General features: G+C 46.4%; 1 protein-coding gene across 7 annotated transcripts in view; it reads left to right on the top strand.

Moving 5' to 3' along the window:
• The window catches only part of R3HDM2 (R3H domain containing 2), a 61,575-nt gene that overhangs the window by 7,345 nt on the left and 36,837 nt on the right, over positions 1–17,393 (top strand). Inside the window, exons 1-2 of one of the 7 annotated variants that reach the window (XM_027785800.2) lie at positions 13,616–15,717; positions 15,822–15,880. The exons of 4 other annotated variants lie outside the window; for them this stretch is intronic. Coding sequence is in view for 1 of the 3 variants with exons in the window: in XM_055791975.1 (XP_055647950.1) it covers positions 9,112–9,143 (32 nt within the window). In the remaining 2 variants the exon portion in view is untranslated. Of the gene's footprint in view, positions 1–9,018; positions 9,144–13,615; positions 15,718–15,821; positions 15,881–17,393 lie in introns of those variants that run through there. 2 more of the 7 variants (XM_055791975.1, XM_027785802.2) reach the window with 2 other exon arrangements.

The following is a 17,393-nucleotide window of genomic DNA, read 5'->3' as shown; positions in this document are numbered from 1 at the left end:
TGCCAAAGAGGCTATACAGCAGGATGTGTTATCAAAACATCCAGGACAGATTTTGGAACTGCTTTTCCCCCTGCCTTAGTTGCTTCTCAGGTACAGCAGGTTTTGGTGTTGCTCAGCAAGCTGCTGTTTTCCGAGTAATTCGGAGGAGGAAGTCCAGTGTAACGGCAGGAAATGCAGCTTGGCACCTGAGTGCTGAAGGCTTTTCAAGGGGCTGTTATTTGGCTGAAGATACATTCTTAATAAAATGATCTTGCCAGTGTTCTGTGCCCCTGGTACTTCCTTGGTGTGCCTATGTCGAGTTGTGTTTCTTGCCTTAAATTCTTCATAAACATACTTCCGTGGCCTGATCCAAAGCCCCCAGCAGAGACTGAAACCCACATCTAAATGATCTGATGCCTGTTGAAATTGTGATGGACCGTGACTGCAGGGTCAGAAAACTTAACAACTTGTTTGTCAGCCCCTAGAGTGACCAAAAGGCAGAAGACATCTGTGTCTCTCTGCTTGCTGACATAGCCCTGGCAGGAAAGTGTAATGCTGGGAGGAAACAGACTGTATGGGCCAAATGAATTTAGCTTCCACCTTGGTCTGAATCTTTTTTTAATGCTGTATTTTGGAAGTGCCTGCAGCTGTAGGTGGTGGTGTATCTTAAAGACTTGGAGAGGTCAGAGAAACAAGTGGCAATGCTGACTAATGCTGCTGGGTCTGTGGCAAGGGGATGTGGCACTTCAGCTGATACTGTGATTGCATCTCACTAACTGAGGCTGAAGCATCACCCTTAAATAGGTAGAATAGTTAATATTGGGTTTGGATGCTTTTTCAGCTTATGTCGGTACTAGTTAGTAATAATAACCCGTTGTCCTTCTCCCAGTTCCTTTCATCTAAGGATCTTGGTTCCTTAGGACCAGCAGTTGCCCTGGGAATCCACTATGTGTAACACTTCTGTACCATTAAGGAGTTTGTACCATGGCATGGAAGCGACTGGGCTTGACAAGAGCCCAGACTTTTTCACCACCTCTGCCTGAATGAACTGTTATCAAGGATTCCTCTTTCTGGTGCCAGATATGACTGAAAGGCTGACTTTGCCTCTCTAGTGCCTTTTTTCCCAGGACTGTTGCTGCTTTTTACAGTATAAATTTCTGGAAGTTAATGCTAGTAAAATAGGTACTGCTCTATTTAGAGTTATTAGATTATTTTGTTGCTGTATGTTTGTAGCTTATTGCAGAGATGCCGCAAGCCCTGGATATCTAGGTGCTTCATGTTTGGATGCTCTTTGTTTTGGTGGACTTCAGAGATTAATGCAACATCTCAGCACCTCCAGCTGGTGGTGGCATGGTCACCTCACTCCTGCTAGAGAACATTGCTCTGGGGAGAAGGCGTGGTGGTGGAAAGAAGTTTAGAGCTGGTACAATTTGTGGGGTACCTTCCTCATTGCAATGGAATACAGAAGGAGGGTTGATGACCAGGTAGACTCTTTCCAGCAAGCAGCTGGGTTTATGTCGCTGCATTTGTCTTTAATTCTAGCTGATCCTTCCCAGCACTTTAAATAAGGTGAAAAAGGGTGTTTGCAATATTTTGGGCGTTTGGTTTTGGGTTTTTTTTTTTGTGTTAATGCCTAAAGGCTTGTTCTCTGGCTTATCTATGGGATGATTTGGCTGTGAATTACAGGTAATTAGTGCCACCTTTTAACTTCCTCTAGCAAGAAGTCTTGCTTTGTGTATCTGTCCATTAAGATACCCCATCTCTGAAGACCAAGCATGGTGACTATGGAAAATCAGCTAAGAGACTTTACTATCACCCTTATATTCAGCAGTCATCTGACACTCAAAATACATTTCACTTGTTTAATGTGCAAAAGGTGCTGGTGAAAGAGATGCTGCTACTCACCCAATGTTACAGAACAATACCACTTACAAGGTCCCCAACAATGCTGCTTTCCCCATACACCATTGCAGAGACCTGGGCAACTTCCTGAAGGGTCTTGTAATTTGGTTCATTAATGCCTAGATCCATTGATGACCTAGTATATAGCCTATTTCTTTTTTCTTTCTGGATAACTGCTTTAGGATCACTCAGAAATTAGCTGACAGCATGAAAGTGCAGATACCTAAATGAACTGCGTGCTTTTCAACTGGTTCCATAAACATAGCGCAGGTAGAGCTGCGGCAACACCGATCTCTGGAGGCTTTGGTGAGAGTAAAGGCAGATACCATCCAGTCTCCCTGAGCAGTAGAGGGAGGTGGCCTCCAATAAGCTCTTGCATCTGCTGCTCAACTGCTTCATTAAATCCAAGTTCAATACAGAAGCAGAACAACATATATATCTGCTCCCGGTAGAAGCTTCCCAACAGCTTGGTTTCGGGTGACAGGTTGAATTGATGAATCAGTGTAATGTCTTCCTTCTGAATCATGTCACAAGAACTTTATAGCTGGGACCTTCCTGCCTTCCCTTCCTTGTCTGTGAGAAGTACCTGTGGAGCCGCGCTGCTGTTAACTCTGGGTGATCTCGGTGGCCTGCTGAACACGTGAGATACACTGTCAGCGTGTGTTTTGATTTTAGCACTTTAGTTTCTGCCCTTTTTTGTCGTCTTACCGATTTGATTATTACCGTGTCTTTATAAAATGGAAGAGTACTGCTGGTGTTGAGAAAGGGAATGGGACTCTTTATCCTGGGTTTTGTTCGGTGTGTGGCCAGGACATCCTGGTAGTCTGAACCATGGGTGCAACAAACTATTTCTCCTCCAGGAGAAATTGCTTTGGAGGGGGGGGAGGGAAGCTTGAAATCTTGCAAGGAAAGGGCCTGTGTAAGCAGAGGATGCCTCGTTGTGAGTCAGACTGTGTGTATGTCTGATAATGGACACCAAAATTTACTGTTAATGGGTAACATCTTCAAAAGCATCCCAAACCCGTTTCCAGTTGATGCTGAATTTTAATTTGGCACCTTGGCCTCTTTTGAAAACAAAGATGTCAGAGATGCTCCTGCAGGTAACAGGTGCCAAACTCTGAATCTTGGAAACTTTTTGGGAATCCCACTGGCTGCCCATATCAATCACTGAGTACTGGAAGGCTCTTGTTAGTTTGGCCTAAATGCGAATGCCTCTGGAAAACTATAACCAAAGTGACTACTGACAGTGAGCACTTGCACAGACCTTATCGCTGCTATGGATGCTACAGAATTATACCCATCACTTCATACTCTTCTCACATACATCCATTTGGAGAAATACAGTGTCAGGCAGTGCAGGCAGAACGTGTAACAGCAGTGGACAAAATAAACAGGATGTGGTGATGCTGTGGTGAGGCCAGAACCTGGCTGGAGGAGGGAGATCCTTTCTAAATCACCTACTTGACTTTAAAAACTCTTCCTCAACTCTTTTAGCTGCTGCTTTAGATGTATCTTTAAAAATACAGCTATCCCTGGAACTGGAATGCTGGTACCAGGTGGCTTCAGGTGGGGAAAAGAGAAATGAGGACAAAAAGACTGTTGGTGTTTGCCAGGCAGCTGCATGGCAGTGAGTTAAGCCAGGTCTGCTGGGCTTTGTAGCACACAAGGGACTGGAAGCTCAAGGTGCTCGGGAAACTGAGGCACTAGGTGGACTTAGGACAGAAAGGTGCCTCTCACAAGGAAATCAAGGGCAGTGAGAGGCTTTTAATGAAGACTTAGATCTTCTCTCTGTCTCACGCAGTGTCAGCACTTAGGTAAGTGACTGCATATGGAGTGTGCATGTATGGGGGCAGGAGAGAAATGCTAGTAGAGGTCATATGCCCACTGTGTTATATGAAGTAAAATTTAATGTGTGGGCAATCCAGAGAGAAGCGTGTTGTTTCTCAGCAGCTTCTCTGGCCTATGTGCTCCCTGTCATGGCACACAAGGCAAATGCGTGCTGCAGGGATCCTGTAGAGATCCAAAAAACTTTGATGGCCAGAGCTGCTTGGAGAAGTGCTGGGACATAGAACAAGGAACGTGACAAAGTTCTGGGCGGCCCTCCCTGTCAGAGCCACAGCAGGGGCTAATAATAAAGCTGGTTTGGTCTTACCCCTGTCCCTTCCCATCCCCACTCATGACTGTACACTGAGGGATTTAGAAGGGGAGTTTGCAACACCAATATGTTAATCCATTCTACCCCACTGGGAGTAGGTGCATGTAATCCCTGTTTTACAGGCAAATGATCTGAAGAACAGGGAGAAGTTGTTGTTTGGCTGATCATAGCATCAGAACGCAGAGCTGAGCTAGGGTGAGGACCCAGGAGGCCTGCACTTCCCTGGCTTACAGGCCAGTGCCCTGTTGTGAACAGGCAGAAGGGTTTGTCACTCGGATGTGTTGTGCTGCTGAAGTCCTGATTCCATGGGACAGGTTTTTTAATTTGCTGAGTGGCCGTATGTATCAGTTAGTTTTGATCAGAGCTAGTGGTTGTTCTGGGAAAAAGGCCTTGGATGCCTGAACGAAGGAGTTGTTCTGGAGGCCAGCACAGAAGGTGCCTCTGAGAAACATGTTTTTTAAGTGATAGCATGAGTATGGGAGCAAACAGTGCAGTCTGTAAGAAAGCCCTATGTTTCTTGTGGCTATTGGGCAGGAGGTGATCTGCAGTGATTGTATACTTTAAGGTTTTTACTGGAAGTATGATTAATCCATTCACACAATGGAGCAATTTAATAAAACTGTGCATAGATTTCTCTCTCTCTACCCCCCCCATCCTTTTTTTTAAGAGCTGGAGGTGACATTTGAAAGGATAGTGGGATGTAGTTGAGGACCATAGCTAGTTTCCCTCCCCCTTCAAATAGATCCCACTCTCCTCCGTCTTTTTTTGAACCTTCTCTTGATTTCTGAGTCCTAGTAAATCCAGCTGCAAGACAACACGACCTAGTTCCCGGATTGAAGCAAAGGTGAGGTGTACTTCTGCAGACGTTTTTGTGTCTGAGTGTGGGCAGCAGCAGGAGGACAGGCTGATGATTCCCTGCCTGTCTGTCGGTGCTGGGATTCCCCTGCATGTGTGTTGTCAATGGGGCGCATGCAGATTTATGATTTTGTATAAGCCCAGTTTCATTATGTATTGGGAGCACAGGCTGTCTTTCTGTACTGCAGGCTGAGTCACTGCTGCCTCCCAGTGAATTTCGGTGATGATTATTGAGTGTGGGCAGATGCAGCCTACTCTTTGTAGCAGCTCGCTTGTATTTTTTTTAATGAAGTTTTAAAATTTTTGTATTGCTTTGACATCTTTTTCTTTGAGAAACTAATTTCTGCTGAGCTGAGTTTAGACACAAGAGCCACTTCATTACAGATGGTGTTTGCTGTATTTGAAAGACTGACCTCTTTGGGAGGCTTTAGGCATACGGTCTATTGGGAAATAGGATCCTGTCCTGCCTGTTTCCCCATGTCCAAAGCAAAACGAACAGGTGCTTTTAGCCCACTCTTACTACTGTGATTTGACCTTGGGAGGGAAAGGGGAGCGCATGGACAGAAAAAAAAAAGAAGATCCAGAACACCGGGGGAATGCAGGGAGGAGGTGCTTGTGTTCTGCTTCCGTAAGTGGGTGCATTTAGTCCAACCTCAAAACTGTTTTCTCACTTTAAAATTACAGTAGCCCACAAGCCAGGGGGCTGCCCATCCCCATGTCTCCCCCACATCAGTTTCGAACCAAGGCTGGGAGTGCTATTCTTTGGCTTCATTTAAACAGGGACCTGGGGTTTGCAGAAGGAGCCCGCCTCGTTGGCGCTGGCTGGATGTACGTAAAACCCTCCGTGCTGTGTGCATTTCAGACGTGGACTTGCCAGCACATAGCTCCCTGAAACTGGGAAAGTGGTACTGGCAAAATTGTCAGCTTTCACACGTGATGTATCTGTGGGGCTTCAGCAGCCGAAGCAGCATGGCTTTGCTGTGCTGGTACAGCGAAAGCAGCTCTGCCCTCCTGCCTGATGCTGTGTCTGTATTGGAAAAACTGCGCTTCATCTGATAGAGCTGCTGCTTATGGGAACAAGCCCCTTAGATAATGAAACCGCTGGCCTGTAACAACTGAGGGTTGTACCAACATAATTATATGAATAAATGAACTCTTTAAGTGAGCAGCAGCACTGGTGAGCCTAGCTTCTTAACGATCAATGTCTTGGATGGGTTTTGTGCTAAGGATTGATCTCGAGATTCTCTCCTGCCACCAGCGGGAGCATTAACAGGTTCTCTTTTATCTGGTCACTTAACAGAAGGCTTTCTTTGAGGTTTCAGCGGTTCTGTGAGAGTACCCCCACAGTGGCTGCTGAGTGGAAATCTTAGTTAGACAAGAGGTGCAGATGAATTACGTCAGCATGATTGTATAAGCCTTGATTTATTTATTTTATTTTATACCCACCCCACCCCCCAAGTATCCTGCTAACAACGTGTCCTGATCAAGCTGATCAATTCAACCTTGGCTGAGGAACCTTTGATACCGGCATGGCATGTGCCTGGAGTTAAAAACTTCCTGGAACTGAAACCTATAGCACTGCCATACCCTCTGCCTCCCTAAGCCACAGGCTGTTTCTTAAGCTTGTTCTCTGTGATAATTTTAGTTTGTATCCAATAGACTAGTAAAATGCAGAGTGATTTTTTTTTTTTTTTTTTTTTTTTTTTTTTTGAGAGAGGGAGGAAGCAGCTTTGTAACAACTTGTTCAGGAATAGTGTGGGTAGCTATTGCAGAGAGAAACCCTTGAGCAGTATCAGTAGCTAAAAGTAATCCAGGAAAATTTTCCATTGAGGGTGCAGGAGTGGAGGTGGGAGGAGAAGTTGCTACCTGCTGTGACCTCAAGCAAGCAATACTTTAATCAGGGGCTGAGACATAAATGGCTTTTTAACATTGAAAGTCCATTGTACGTGGGATTGGCTTCAGGTGCCCATTATGAGCTTTTCAATATGTTCAACAAACAAAACTTTGAAATCAGAAATTCTGAGGGTGTTGGGAGATTTTTCTTTTCTGAACTGCAATTCTGATAATGTATATGAAATTACTAGGTCCCAAGATGGTGGTTGGACTACTTTCATTACATTTTCTTCTAGTACTGTAACATTACATGTTTTCCAGAAATAGCAGCTGGCTGTAAGACAGCATCACCCACTCTGCGGATAACTCACGGCCACTCGGTGCCAGGCGGGCAAGTTCTGTTTAATCCACGGTGTCTGGTAGCAGGCTGACACCAGCCAGTGTGTGACCCCTGCCTGTGGAACATGTAAATAGGACCGTGACAGCCTCAACTTTGAGGCAAGGTAGGGAAAAATCCTAAAATCGGACCTAATGTGGCAGTTTGGGGTTTGCTTTGTAAATGCAGGTGCGTGCTGTGCAGCGATGCTGGCTCTTGCTGGCTGCCTGCAGCTGGGGTAGGCAGGAGGCTTCACAGGGCGCCTGGTGTTCGATCCTCCACTCGGCTCCCTCCCTTGGGGGGGGAGGGGGGCTGCTGATGGAGAAACTGGTCGATGGAAGCATGGGCTTTTCAGCTGTAGCACAAGTTTGTGTTTCTTATTCTCTCCCTTTAAAGTCTCTTGTCAGCATCTTCTGAGCAGCAGTTCACGTTGCACGTTAAATGTGGTCGTGTAGTTAAAAGTACGTTAGTAGCCAAGTAAGGTAACAGGACCATGTGAAAACACAGCAAGGCAATGTGCTCTGTTTTAGGCAAGTTTTCCATTAAAATTGCCCTTCAGAGAAGCAGACCGATGTTACCTTACAGTGCTCCAGTGATTAAGGCTAACACAGTTTTGTTCACCTTTGCTCAAATTTAGGGCAGAATACATTTTGGGAGATCTTTGCTGAAACCAAAGGAACCGCTTGTCTGGTTTCCTCTTTAAAACTGAGGTTCCTTACAAACAGGCAGCAGGTCTGTCTATTGAGCTTCCTCTCAGCAGCTTTTTTTTCTTTTTTTTTTCTTGTGTTTATTCCCTCACATCTTCAATAGTTTTTTTTATATTTGGGGGGAGGCCTCAAAATATTTATGGAAAGCTTCTTCTGTGTACAGAGATACTGAGTTTTGAATTAACTGTACATGACAGTATTTTTTTCTTATTAAAAATATACTTTATATTTTCTTATTAGCAGCAGTTTCCTGTCTTACAAGTACTTGGGAAACTGATATTGTTCTTCACAAGGAAGCAGGGTGGGATTGGTGTCTTTCTGGTGTTATTTTTTGAAGCTGCGAGGAGGGAAAAAGGCAGCCATCTGTCAAAGTATTTTTCACAGGTTCTGCAAAACCTGGAGAGACCATCTTTTTCGTTAGAGCAGTCCAATGGCAAACTGGGATAAAGGGCCTGTATCCATGACCAGGGCTTCTTTGTAATTAATAGTAAATGTGAAATGTGTTGGGCTCTGCAGCCTACACAAGGAGGAACTCTTGGATCTGATAATGACCTTTCTAACTTTACTTACATGACTTTGCTGTGTCCTAATTCCCACCATGAAAATACAGGTGATGCCTGTGTTGCAGGCTTGTTCAGGCAATTGAATATTTTAGGTTAGCACAAAGTTTGTTTGTCTTGGGTTTTTTTAACATGCAGTTATTAGTGCAGGAGGGGCAATAACAGGTTTTGGAGCTCTTTGTGCTTGTTGCCTAACGGGGCGGTGGTGATCTTTATATAGTGTATTTATATATTTTTGTATATTACATATTTTGTGGGATGTAAATGTCAGGACAGTTGGCCAGCAACTGATGTTATGAATGATGAGTGGAAGTGTTTGGACATAAGGTAGCTGGATTTAGAAGAGAACAGTTGAATAGAGAAAAAGGCTTTTAACTTTCCCATTAGAAATAGTCAGTGCTTGCTTCACCTTCAGCCCCGCAATAGAAAACGGATCGTACCAAGGAGGTTCTTGAAGCTCAGCTTCCATTATCTGGGCTTCACGTGTGCTCCCCACCTGAGCAGGACAGGCAGGTGACGGACTATACCTGACCCTGGGCACCAGGCAGCTGGTGCCCGTGCTGCTGCAGTCGCTGCCGCACTTGCCAGGAGGGTGGGCAGGACACGCTCGCTGTACGTACTCCCACCCACGTACTTCCTGCAAGCTCTTCAGCGTGGAGGCTGTTTCTCTTTTTTCGGGTATATGCCTTGCTGCAGGGCGCTGATCCAGAAGGGGTAGCCCTGGTTGCTGTTGCCATATTAATAATGATAATTGTTTTGGATTTCCAGTTTAAAGGGTAAGCAAATAAACATCTGCTGGGCTTAATATGTAGAGCTAGGCTGCTACAGCATCCACAAGCTGCCCAGTTTGTTGACACACATGCTTTAGTTCATGCCACCTCTCGCTGCTTTTCTCTGCTTCCCCTCCATTTCTCTGGCATCGGCGCATGTTCTATTTTTAAACTGTGCTGTGCTCTGTATTGCGGCATTTCTCTTCCTGAATTATTTATCGGTGTTTGGAGCTGAATGGAGTGTGCTACGTTTTTTCCACTGCTCATTACTGCCCACGTGTCTGTCTTGAGCCATTGACAGTTTTGGTTCATGACAAATCACGCCAGCCTGGGCTTGGAGAGGGGATGGAGGGGACGATGGGGCTTGGTCACAGCCTGTGCCAGTGCAGGATCGTTCAAATCTGTGTTTAATGTTCTCCTTGCTGGGGCAGACAGGGAGTGGATGGTTGCCATGATAACACATCCTCAGCTGAGCCACATTTGAATGGAAGGTCCCTTTTTAAAAAAGAAAAGAAAAGAAAATTTCTTTTTTACTGCCTGGAGACTGACTTCAGCCTGGGAGGAAGAAACCTCCGTGCATGTGTGTGTGCATGCACATGCAGAGGAGAAGACAACGTCAGAGGCTGTGGGCATGGCTGAGGTTGACTCAAAGCTCCTTGGGGGTGGTGGTGTTTAATTTCTAGTTAGTATAAAATTGTCATTTCTTTTAAATTTAAAACCCTTCTCTGTTCCTCCCTGCCACGTCCAGTGCAGGCACCGTTATCCATCAGAGATGGCAGCACATCCTTTAAAAGGAATGGGTGGGCAAGATGTTTCATCTCAGAAAGGTTTTTCCAGCTATTCACTGAACTTCATTTGCCCCTTCCCCTTTCTTCCTTAAGAGCGTCTCAGTATTTATATTTTCTCCTGCCATCTCTGTCTTTTTTTTTTTTTTTTTCCTCCCGTCTTCTTCTGGCTCTCCTGTATTCTTTTGCCTTTGTTTTGTCCCTCTGAGATGATGGATTTAGCTGCTCTGCATCCCTGCTGCTTCTGGACTTGCTTCCTGATGGAGCTGGGGAGACTGCTGTCCCTCCAGCCGCCAGGAGGAGGGAAACTGGCCGGAGGGAAGAGCTGCCGCCTGGCTTTCCTGCTCGGGGAGGTGCCAGGGAGAGCAGGGACAGCAGCTCTGCCTGCCTCCCCTTGCAGAGGTGGTCCAGAAATGTCTGCAAGTCGAAAATTCACCCGGTGCCATGCTCAGCTCACGCTGGGATGTCTTGCTGGCATGGAGCAAGTGTGTGCTTTCCTGTGTGCTGACTCATTCGGGACATGAGGATTACTGTGTCTTTATGTCCTTGGCACAGAGTGGGGGGAGAGCTGAAGGGGGATAGAATTTAGGGGGTGAGGTGGTCCCAGGAACAGTTGAGCAAGGGACTGGGCAGTGGATGTTTTTAAATGCTGAAGTGCAGCAGGTGCAGCTGCTATGAGCACTGTGGCTTTGAGCGCGCTGTGAAAGTGCAGCTGTGATTACTGCTAAGCTAAATGCTTTAGTCCAACGAAACACAAATCTAGGGCAGTGTGCTTTTTTTTTCTACTAGGCTCCGAAGTGAAGTACTAATTCTCCTTACAATCTAATTTCCAAATTCTTCTCTTTTAGGCCAAGTAAGCTTCTTAAAGCATTCTTGTATCATTTCTCTTCATTTCGGGAGCTCCACCCCTGTCCTCACATTGGTTTTGGGTCCCGGGTGTGTAAGAGTAGCAGGTGCCTTTACTTTGTGTCATGCAACACTTGGAGTGACACTGATTCCCAGCAGCAGGGTGAGCTGAGGACAGGGTGGGACAGGGCTTGACTCTTGGGTCTTGCTTCTTTGGGCATAAGCCAAATTTGTCTCTTTTGTGGTAGTAGAAGCCATTCAAAGTTCCTGATGGCCTGGGTTTCTCTGCCCTCCTCAGAATTTCATCCACCTCAACAACTCTTGACTTTTGAAAGTGGAGTCTTCACTGTGCAGGTACTATTTTATTTTTTTTCCTTCAATCTACCCTTTGTCTGTTTGCTGTGGCCTCTTCTGAGGAGACCTTGGGCCAGGTAAGAAAAACATGCTAATTGTAGGACTTGCATGGAGAGATCTTTCAGGTGGTCATGGTCTTGATGAGGAATCCTGGCTGTTCTCCCTCTTTTCTATTTGTGTTCCCAATGGAAAAGGATGAGTAAGACCAGACTATCCTCCCTTCAGCCCCAGCTGTGGGGATTCTGCTGGTCTCCTGCTTTCAGCTTTTCCATGGGTGCCTGCTCTCATTCTGGATGTTCATGGGGCTTTTTCTCTGGGGACATGTTAGGGTAGGTAGCTCCCAGCAGCATGGTGCTGCAGTTCTCATCCTTCCTGCTTCCTGATGCCAAGCACAAAGAAGTCTTTCTGCTGCATGTGCACTCCTGCAAAACAAAACGAGCCTGTGGCCTGGAGAACTGAAGAGAGATTTTTGACTTGCCATGTGTGGTGGTTATTATTAAGAGTGTTCCTTAGCTCAGATACTTGGCGTATACCTGGCAGCACCCTGAAGTTGAGTCACATTAGGCAGCAAAATCTCCCCTGCAGTCTGCAGGCTCATGATGTCCTTGGACGTGTATTCTCTCTGGAGAGTGTGTTTCTACCTGTGCACTTTAGTAATTAACAATAGCTTGCAGCCTGCTGCAGGATGCAGTGAGCAAGGTCAGTTCCAGCCCAAAGAACAGGCCATGATGGAGTTCTCTAGCTGCTTGAGGATTGCTTTCTCTTCCTCATCCCCAGAGATGCTATGGTAGCTGAGGCCAGCAGAAGTGAGAGCCTTGGTGTTTGACATGCTTGCAACAAGGAGTCTGTCCCAGATTCGTGTTTGCATTTCTCCCCCTTTTCTAAGAGGAGAGGCGAGTTTTCTGGTTCGGGTGGATAAATTAATGCATGTAAGTCTATTGGTAACGCTCTTCTGTCTTTCCAGCCACTGTAGATGTCTGCTGCAGGCTGCCTGGTATGTGCCTGTCACGTGGGGGAGCCCAGTCCAGGGCCGGTGATGGGGGTTTGTTTGTACCGGTGCCGTCGTTCCACCAGTTTGAAGTCGCAAGTGTTGACTTCTTTTTTTCTCCCCTTCTGATGGGATTATATCCACTACGGAATTGACATGTCTTCTCTCAACAGAAGCTGGGCTGGGCAAATAAGAGCCTAGGCTCATTTGATACATCTGCCAGGGAAGGAGGAAATGTGTCTTGTCGCTTTTTTTGTTTGCTCTGCGATACCACTGTGTTAGGCCTAGGCAGCTTCCTTGCAGGCTGGGAGCACAGACAATACCTAGAGCTGCTGCATCTTTCCTGTGCCCCGCTTTCACTGACCTAGTTTCATTGTGTGCGTGCACACATGCGTGATGCCTAAGCGAATGGCTCTCAGGTGTGAAAGGCAGGAGCCCTCTCTGTAGAGCTTTGTCCAGGCTGCTGGTGGGGCTGACTCACTCCTCTTCCTCCTCCTCCCCCTGCCCAGGATTTACTGTCTACCCATCTAAGGAGAAAGATGCAGCTTAGGAAATCCTCTCATGTGTGCTCCCCGAAGATGAAATGCTGCCGACTCATAGTGATAATGGGCAGTGGTTTTTGAAAGAGCTGGACAAGCCTGCAGGAGGTGGCATCTATGCTGTTTAGGGCAGGTGCTTGTGTCCTAGGGCTGGAAGGTTTTCTCACTAGAAATCTGTCCTTGCTGAGCCACCTGCCAGGCATCTAAGTGCTAGAGACCAGGTTTGCAGGCTCAGGTTATGGAATATCTTTTCCTTCTGCTATAATGTTAGTGTTAAGAACTGACAGTGATGTTTCGACAGAGGGTCCTAAACTGATTGTATGTTCTTGCTTGCTTAACGTGCTCTGCCAGCCAGGCATCTGAAAATGGGAAGGTCTGGTAAAAGGGAAGAGCAGCATCTAAACTTCCCTCCTTTTATAGTACTTATCTTGCCACTGCAGGGCTCTGGAGTAGAGGGCACCAGCAACTGTCCTTAAGGATCCTGAGTTGAAATGCAGCAGACTACAGAGGCTCCTTAGCAAAATAAAGCTCTGCGTGTTTCACTAGGTGTTGTGGAGATTTTAAGGTGTTCTCTGTGTGGAGCAAAGATCCTTGACCTGGGCAAGGCATGCTGGAGCACTGCTCCTGGACCTGAACTCCTCTGTCTCTTTCTGTTGCTTCTTCATTTGCAAAGTAGCTGCCAGAGCTTCTTCAGGGTGCACAACTCCAGGTTTGAAACTCCAGGGGCCTGCCTGGGTGCCAGGAAAAAACAAACCCAAAATAGATGGAAAAACCCTTATGCCGAGTTGTTAACCTAATCTCTATGAGATAATCTTGTAGCTTTGCTGAGTTCAGCTGCTGCATGTGCTCGGAGTGAGTCCCTGCTTTCTGCCAGGGGAACGTGAATGCCCAGGCTGACTTTGCTGAGCAATCTGTGGAGCTGTTGCGAACGCAGTCACTTGCCACCTCTCGGGGGTCTCTGTGCAGTGGACTGAGAAACTGTCATAGCAGAGCCCATGAGCTCAGCTCAAGGCCCTCATCCTACATGTTTGCTCTGCTCTGACAGTAGTGACTGTTTCTCAGAGAGCTTGGGAGATCATGCTGCAGTTTCCTTGGGCAGGCCTTCATTTTAAAAGTTATCTGCAGAATGGGGAGGGGAGAACTTGAAGTGGCCAGAAATTGGAGGCATAAAAGGAACTTGCAAGGAAGGCAGATCCAGTTCACCTTCTGATGGGGAAGTTTCACGTAACATCCATGAAGCCTTTGCATTCAGCCAATGTGGGGGTCAATTAATTGTGGCCCTCCACTTGAAAACACTGGCATAGCGTTGCAAGTGGCATTCGTCTTGTTACTCCCTACCTGTCATTCCTTTCTCTCCAGTTCTTTAGCCATGGGACCCCCTCCTCAAATCAGTACTGGTGCAGACAGAAGCAAGGAGCTGTTTATTGCTGCCAGGATCACAGCAGCCTCAGCAGGGAGAGGAGGACAGCTGGCCAGGAGCATTCACCTGCTTTCTGCATGGGGAAGACATTCTTGATTCAGAAGGCTTTGAAGCAGGTTAAGACAGAAGCCCGTGCATACGTTTAAGTCCTTTGCAGAGCAGGGCTGCTTTACAAACTTGAACCTCAGTTTGTCATGGAGCTGAAACGTATCCGGTTTCTGTTGTCTGTCTCCTAGCTTTAAAACCTTTATTGGACTGCTTCTTTTGCGGTAGCAATGGATCATTTAGAAGAAACTGCATTAACTTGGCAAAAGTGGTAAATCCAAGTCCTGAAGAGGCTTTACAAGCACAGCACTACACTATTCGCAATGGATGCGGTCAAAGCTGTGTTTCTCAACCTTTTCGCAACTGTCTCCCTTCAGCCTTTCCATCTCCTTGAGGCCAACGTTTACCCTGCCTTCTCGTCTTCACCTCCTTTCTCTTCAAAGCTTTTGTCTGCAGACAGCTGCTCTGTAAGCCCTGCTGCCCCTTGCTCTGCTGCCAGCCCCAGCACTGCCAGAGCTCAGCCTGAGCAAGGAGCCTCCTCAAGAGCAGCTGCTGACTGAGCTGATCATGTTTGAAGTCAGCACTGGCCCCGCAAGAGTGTGTTCTCTTCAATTCTGGCTGCACCTTGCCTGGGATGGGCTCCTGCCCAGCAGGAACCATGGGCGCTGAAGGAGAGTGAAGCTTGCCTGCTGTTCACCAGCATTTAGAGTTGTAGTTGGAAGATCTCTGTAATCCAACAAGAAGCAACTTCTGAGCCTGGTGAGGGACAGGATGTGCTTGTGATCGATCACGGAGGCTGCCTGTGCATGAAGCTCAGCCAGGCTGCCTTGGGCGCTTCAGAGAAAGCTTTAGGATATGGAGAGGAGACTTTGTCACAGGCTGTGTGCCTGTAGAGTTGCCAGGTCTGGGATGGAAAACACCCTTCTGGGGAAAATTTAAGCAGTTGAGAGGTTTAAAACTTCTCTGAGGCCATTTGCATTTCTTGTTTCCTGTCTCTGTATTTAATCGCTAATAAATGAGCAAGAAAAAAAATAACCAAATTGAAATGAAATCATAAACGAACTGACCCCTTGGAAACATGACAGCAACAATGACAGGAGCGAAACAAGGCTGCCTGTAACCTACCTTGGCATTTGTAGGGCATTCCACAGAGTGTAGTCCATGCACTTGAATTCTTCTGGAAGATGCTGATGTTTACTGTGGTATCTCATCTTTGCTTCTACATTTACTTTGTGTTGCTCCAGTGCCTGGCAGGGGAAGGATGCTGTGTCTTTAAAGCCTTCTCAGGGCTGTGCAGAGGCAGTTCCATTGAAGTATTTGAATGAGAGCAGGAGGGGGGGTGTGCATGTGGCTATTGGCAGAGCTTTCTATGACATCCCTCTGAACAGCTGGGCTCTGCTTTGCTTCAGAGCCGCTTGTCAGAGCAATTAGCTTGCTGTAGCAGCAGCAAAGATCTCTAGCATTTTATTCAGGGTTGAGAGCTGGCGGTGCCTTTTAAGAAGCAATATTATCTTGGCAAAATTCCTCTTGAACTGGTTGTGGCAATGAAGTCTCCATTGAAATCGGGAAACAGATGACCTGCTGAGAGTGCAAAACCACCACGGTGAGTTTATTTTTAGAATAAGTCTTCAATTATTTTGGGCTTGAGAAAGATTGACCAGAGACTTTTCTTTTCCTTTCCCTATACCCCCACTATGCAAAATACAGTATAGGTATAAATGCGAGCGAGTGTTTCAGGGATGGGGACCTGACATCATTCCTCTCTGGTAAGTGACAGGATTTCTGCTGCTTGATGGGGTTAATTTAAAATGGTGCTCTACTAAAATGAATATGTTGCTCTGTGATCTCATTCAAGACGTGAAAGTGTGAGATGAGCTTTCTCCTTCCTCTTTTTGTGATGCCGGGGATGCACCTAAGGGAGACAGGGGAATCCCCGATAAGCATACTGTACTCTTCCATGTCATTAAGGAGTTCCCCGTGACAGTCTCATGGGTCCTCCTTGTGTCTTTGCTTGGTGTTTATGCAGCTTGGTCCTTATGCAGCTTGGTCCTGGGTAGTTTCTGTTTATTTTGCAAATACAAAATACTCCCTGCTTTTCTGTTGGGTTATGCATTAAAGGGTATACTTGTTTGAAGCTATCTAGTTGATGAGAAATGTTGACTAGCTAATTGGCTATGTGCCATGTGATGTTTTCAGGTTAGCTTATGCAGTTTGGCATTCCACAGAGCTATATTAACCCCATTTTTTAATTATTCTAAACTTATCACTGAATTGGGTTTGGTTTTAATGGAATCGGGACTTTGGATTGCCTTTACCTCCTTCTCACACACATTCATCATCCAGTCTTGCCTAAAAAACAAGGTACTGGAACTGATGCTCCCTTCATTTGAGGTTTAGTGCTAGGAGCTGTTAATCTTGGGTTTGAGGTGTTAGCTGGTTGCTGCAGGATCTTCATTCAGGTGCATTGGACCTGGTTCCCTTCCCCTTCATGTCTTTAAAATGCTTATTTAAACTGGAAGCATCACCTGTGTCTTGAGGCTCTGTAAACAGCAGCCACAGCTGCTGCAGTGAACGGTGAGCACTTCAGCAGGTGAAGGCTGAGTTCGTCTTGCTGAAAGCTGTGGGAAAGTGGGGAGGGGGATACCATACCCACTTCAGACTGCCCCTTCACTGCCCAAGTCCAACTTTTGCAGCTGGCAGCCAAAAGATGAAGTTGGTGCATTTTTTTTTCTTTTAATCATCATTCCCTGCCTTGGTCAATGGTCAAATCAGTTTCTGGATCCCACCTGGAAAACAGCCACAGTGTCTTGTATTTGCTGTGTGCCCCTTTGGCTACTTAGTGTGTCAAGTGGCTCGGTGTCTTCTGCCAGCATGGTGAGAAGCAGGAACATCAGCTCTAAAACAGAAAGAGGGATATAGATAGCAGCCCTACTTTTTGCCTTCCTTTCAGGGAGGTTTGCCAGGAGCTGGAATGCTTTGGGTCTGATTAGTAAAGTTTGAGGAATTGCTTTGCCAGCTCAGGTCAGCTCAGGAATGGTAAGCTGGACTGGGGAATACCTTGCTCCCTCAGCCAGCTTTTTAATGTTTGTGCTCATGCTTCGACTGGCACCAGCACAGCGCAAGTGAAATGTGCCAGCAAGAGGGTAAAAGCTGTTCTTAATGTGCTTTTTTCCTGAGCCTGGTTGCTACCTCTGTATCTGCCAGTGTCTCCTCCCTGATGTGGTATTTCGTTACGGATGGGTTGAGGTGGAAGGAATTCTGCTCGGGGGGCTCTGAAAG

Source organism: Falco peregrinus, chromosome 19 (assembly GCF_023634155.1).
Source record: "Falco peregrinus isolate bFalPer1 chromosome 19, bFalPer1.pri, whole genome shotgun sequence".
Lineage (NCBI taxonomy): Eukaryota > Metazoa > Chordata > Aves > Falconiformes > Falconidae > Falco > Falco peregrinus.
The sequence above is the reverse complement of the archived record's forward strand: the minus strand, read 5'-3'. Positions and strand labels throughout refer to the sequence as shown.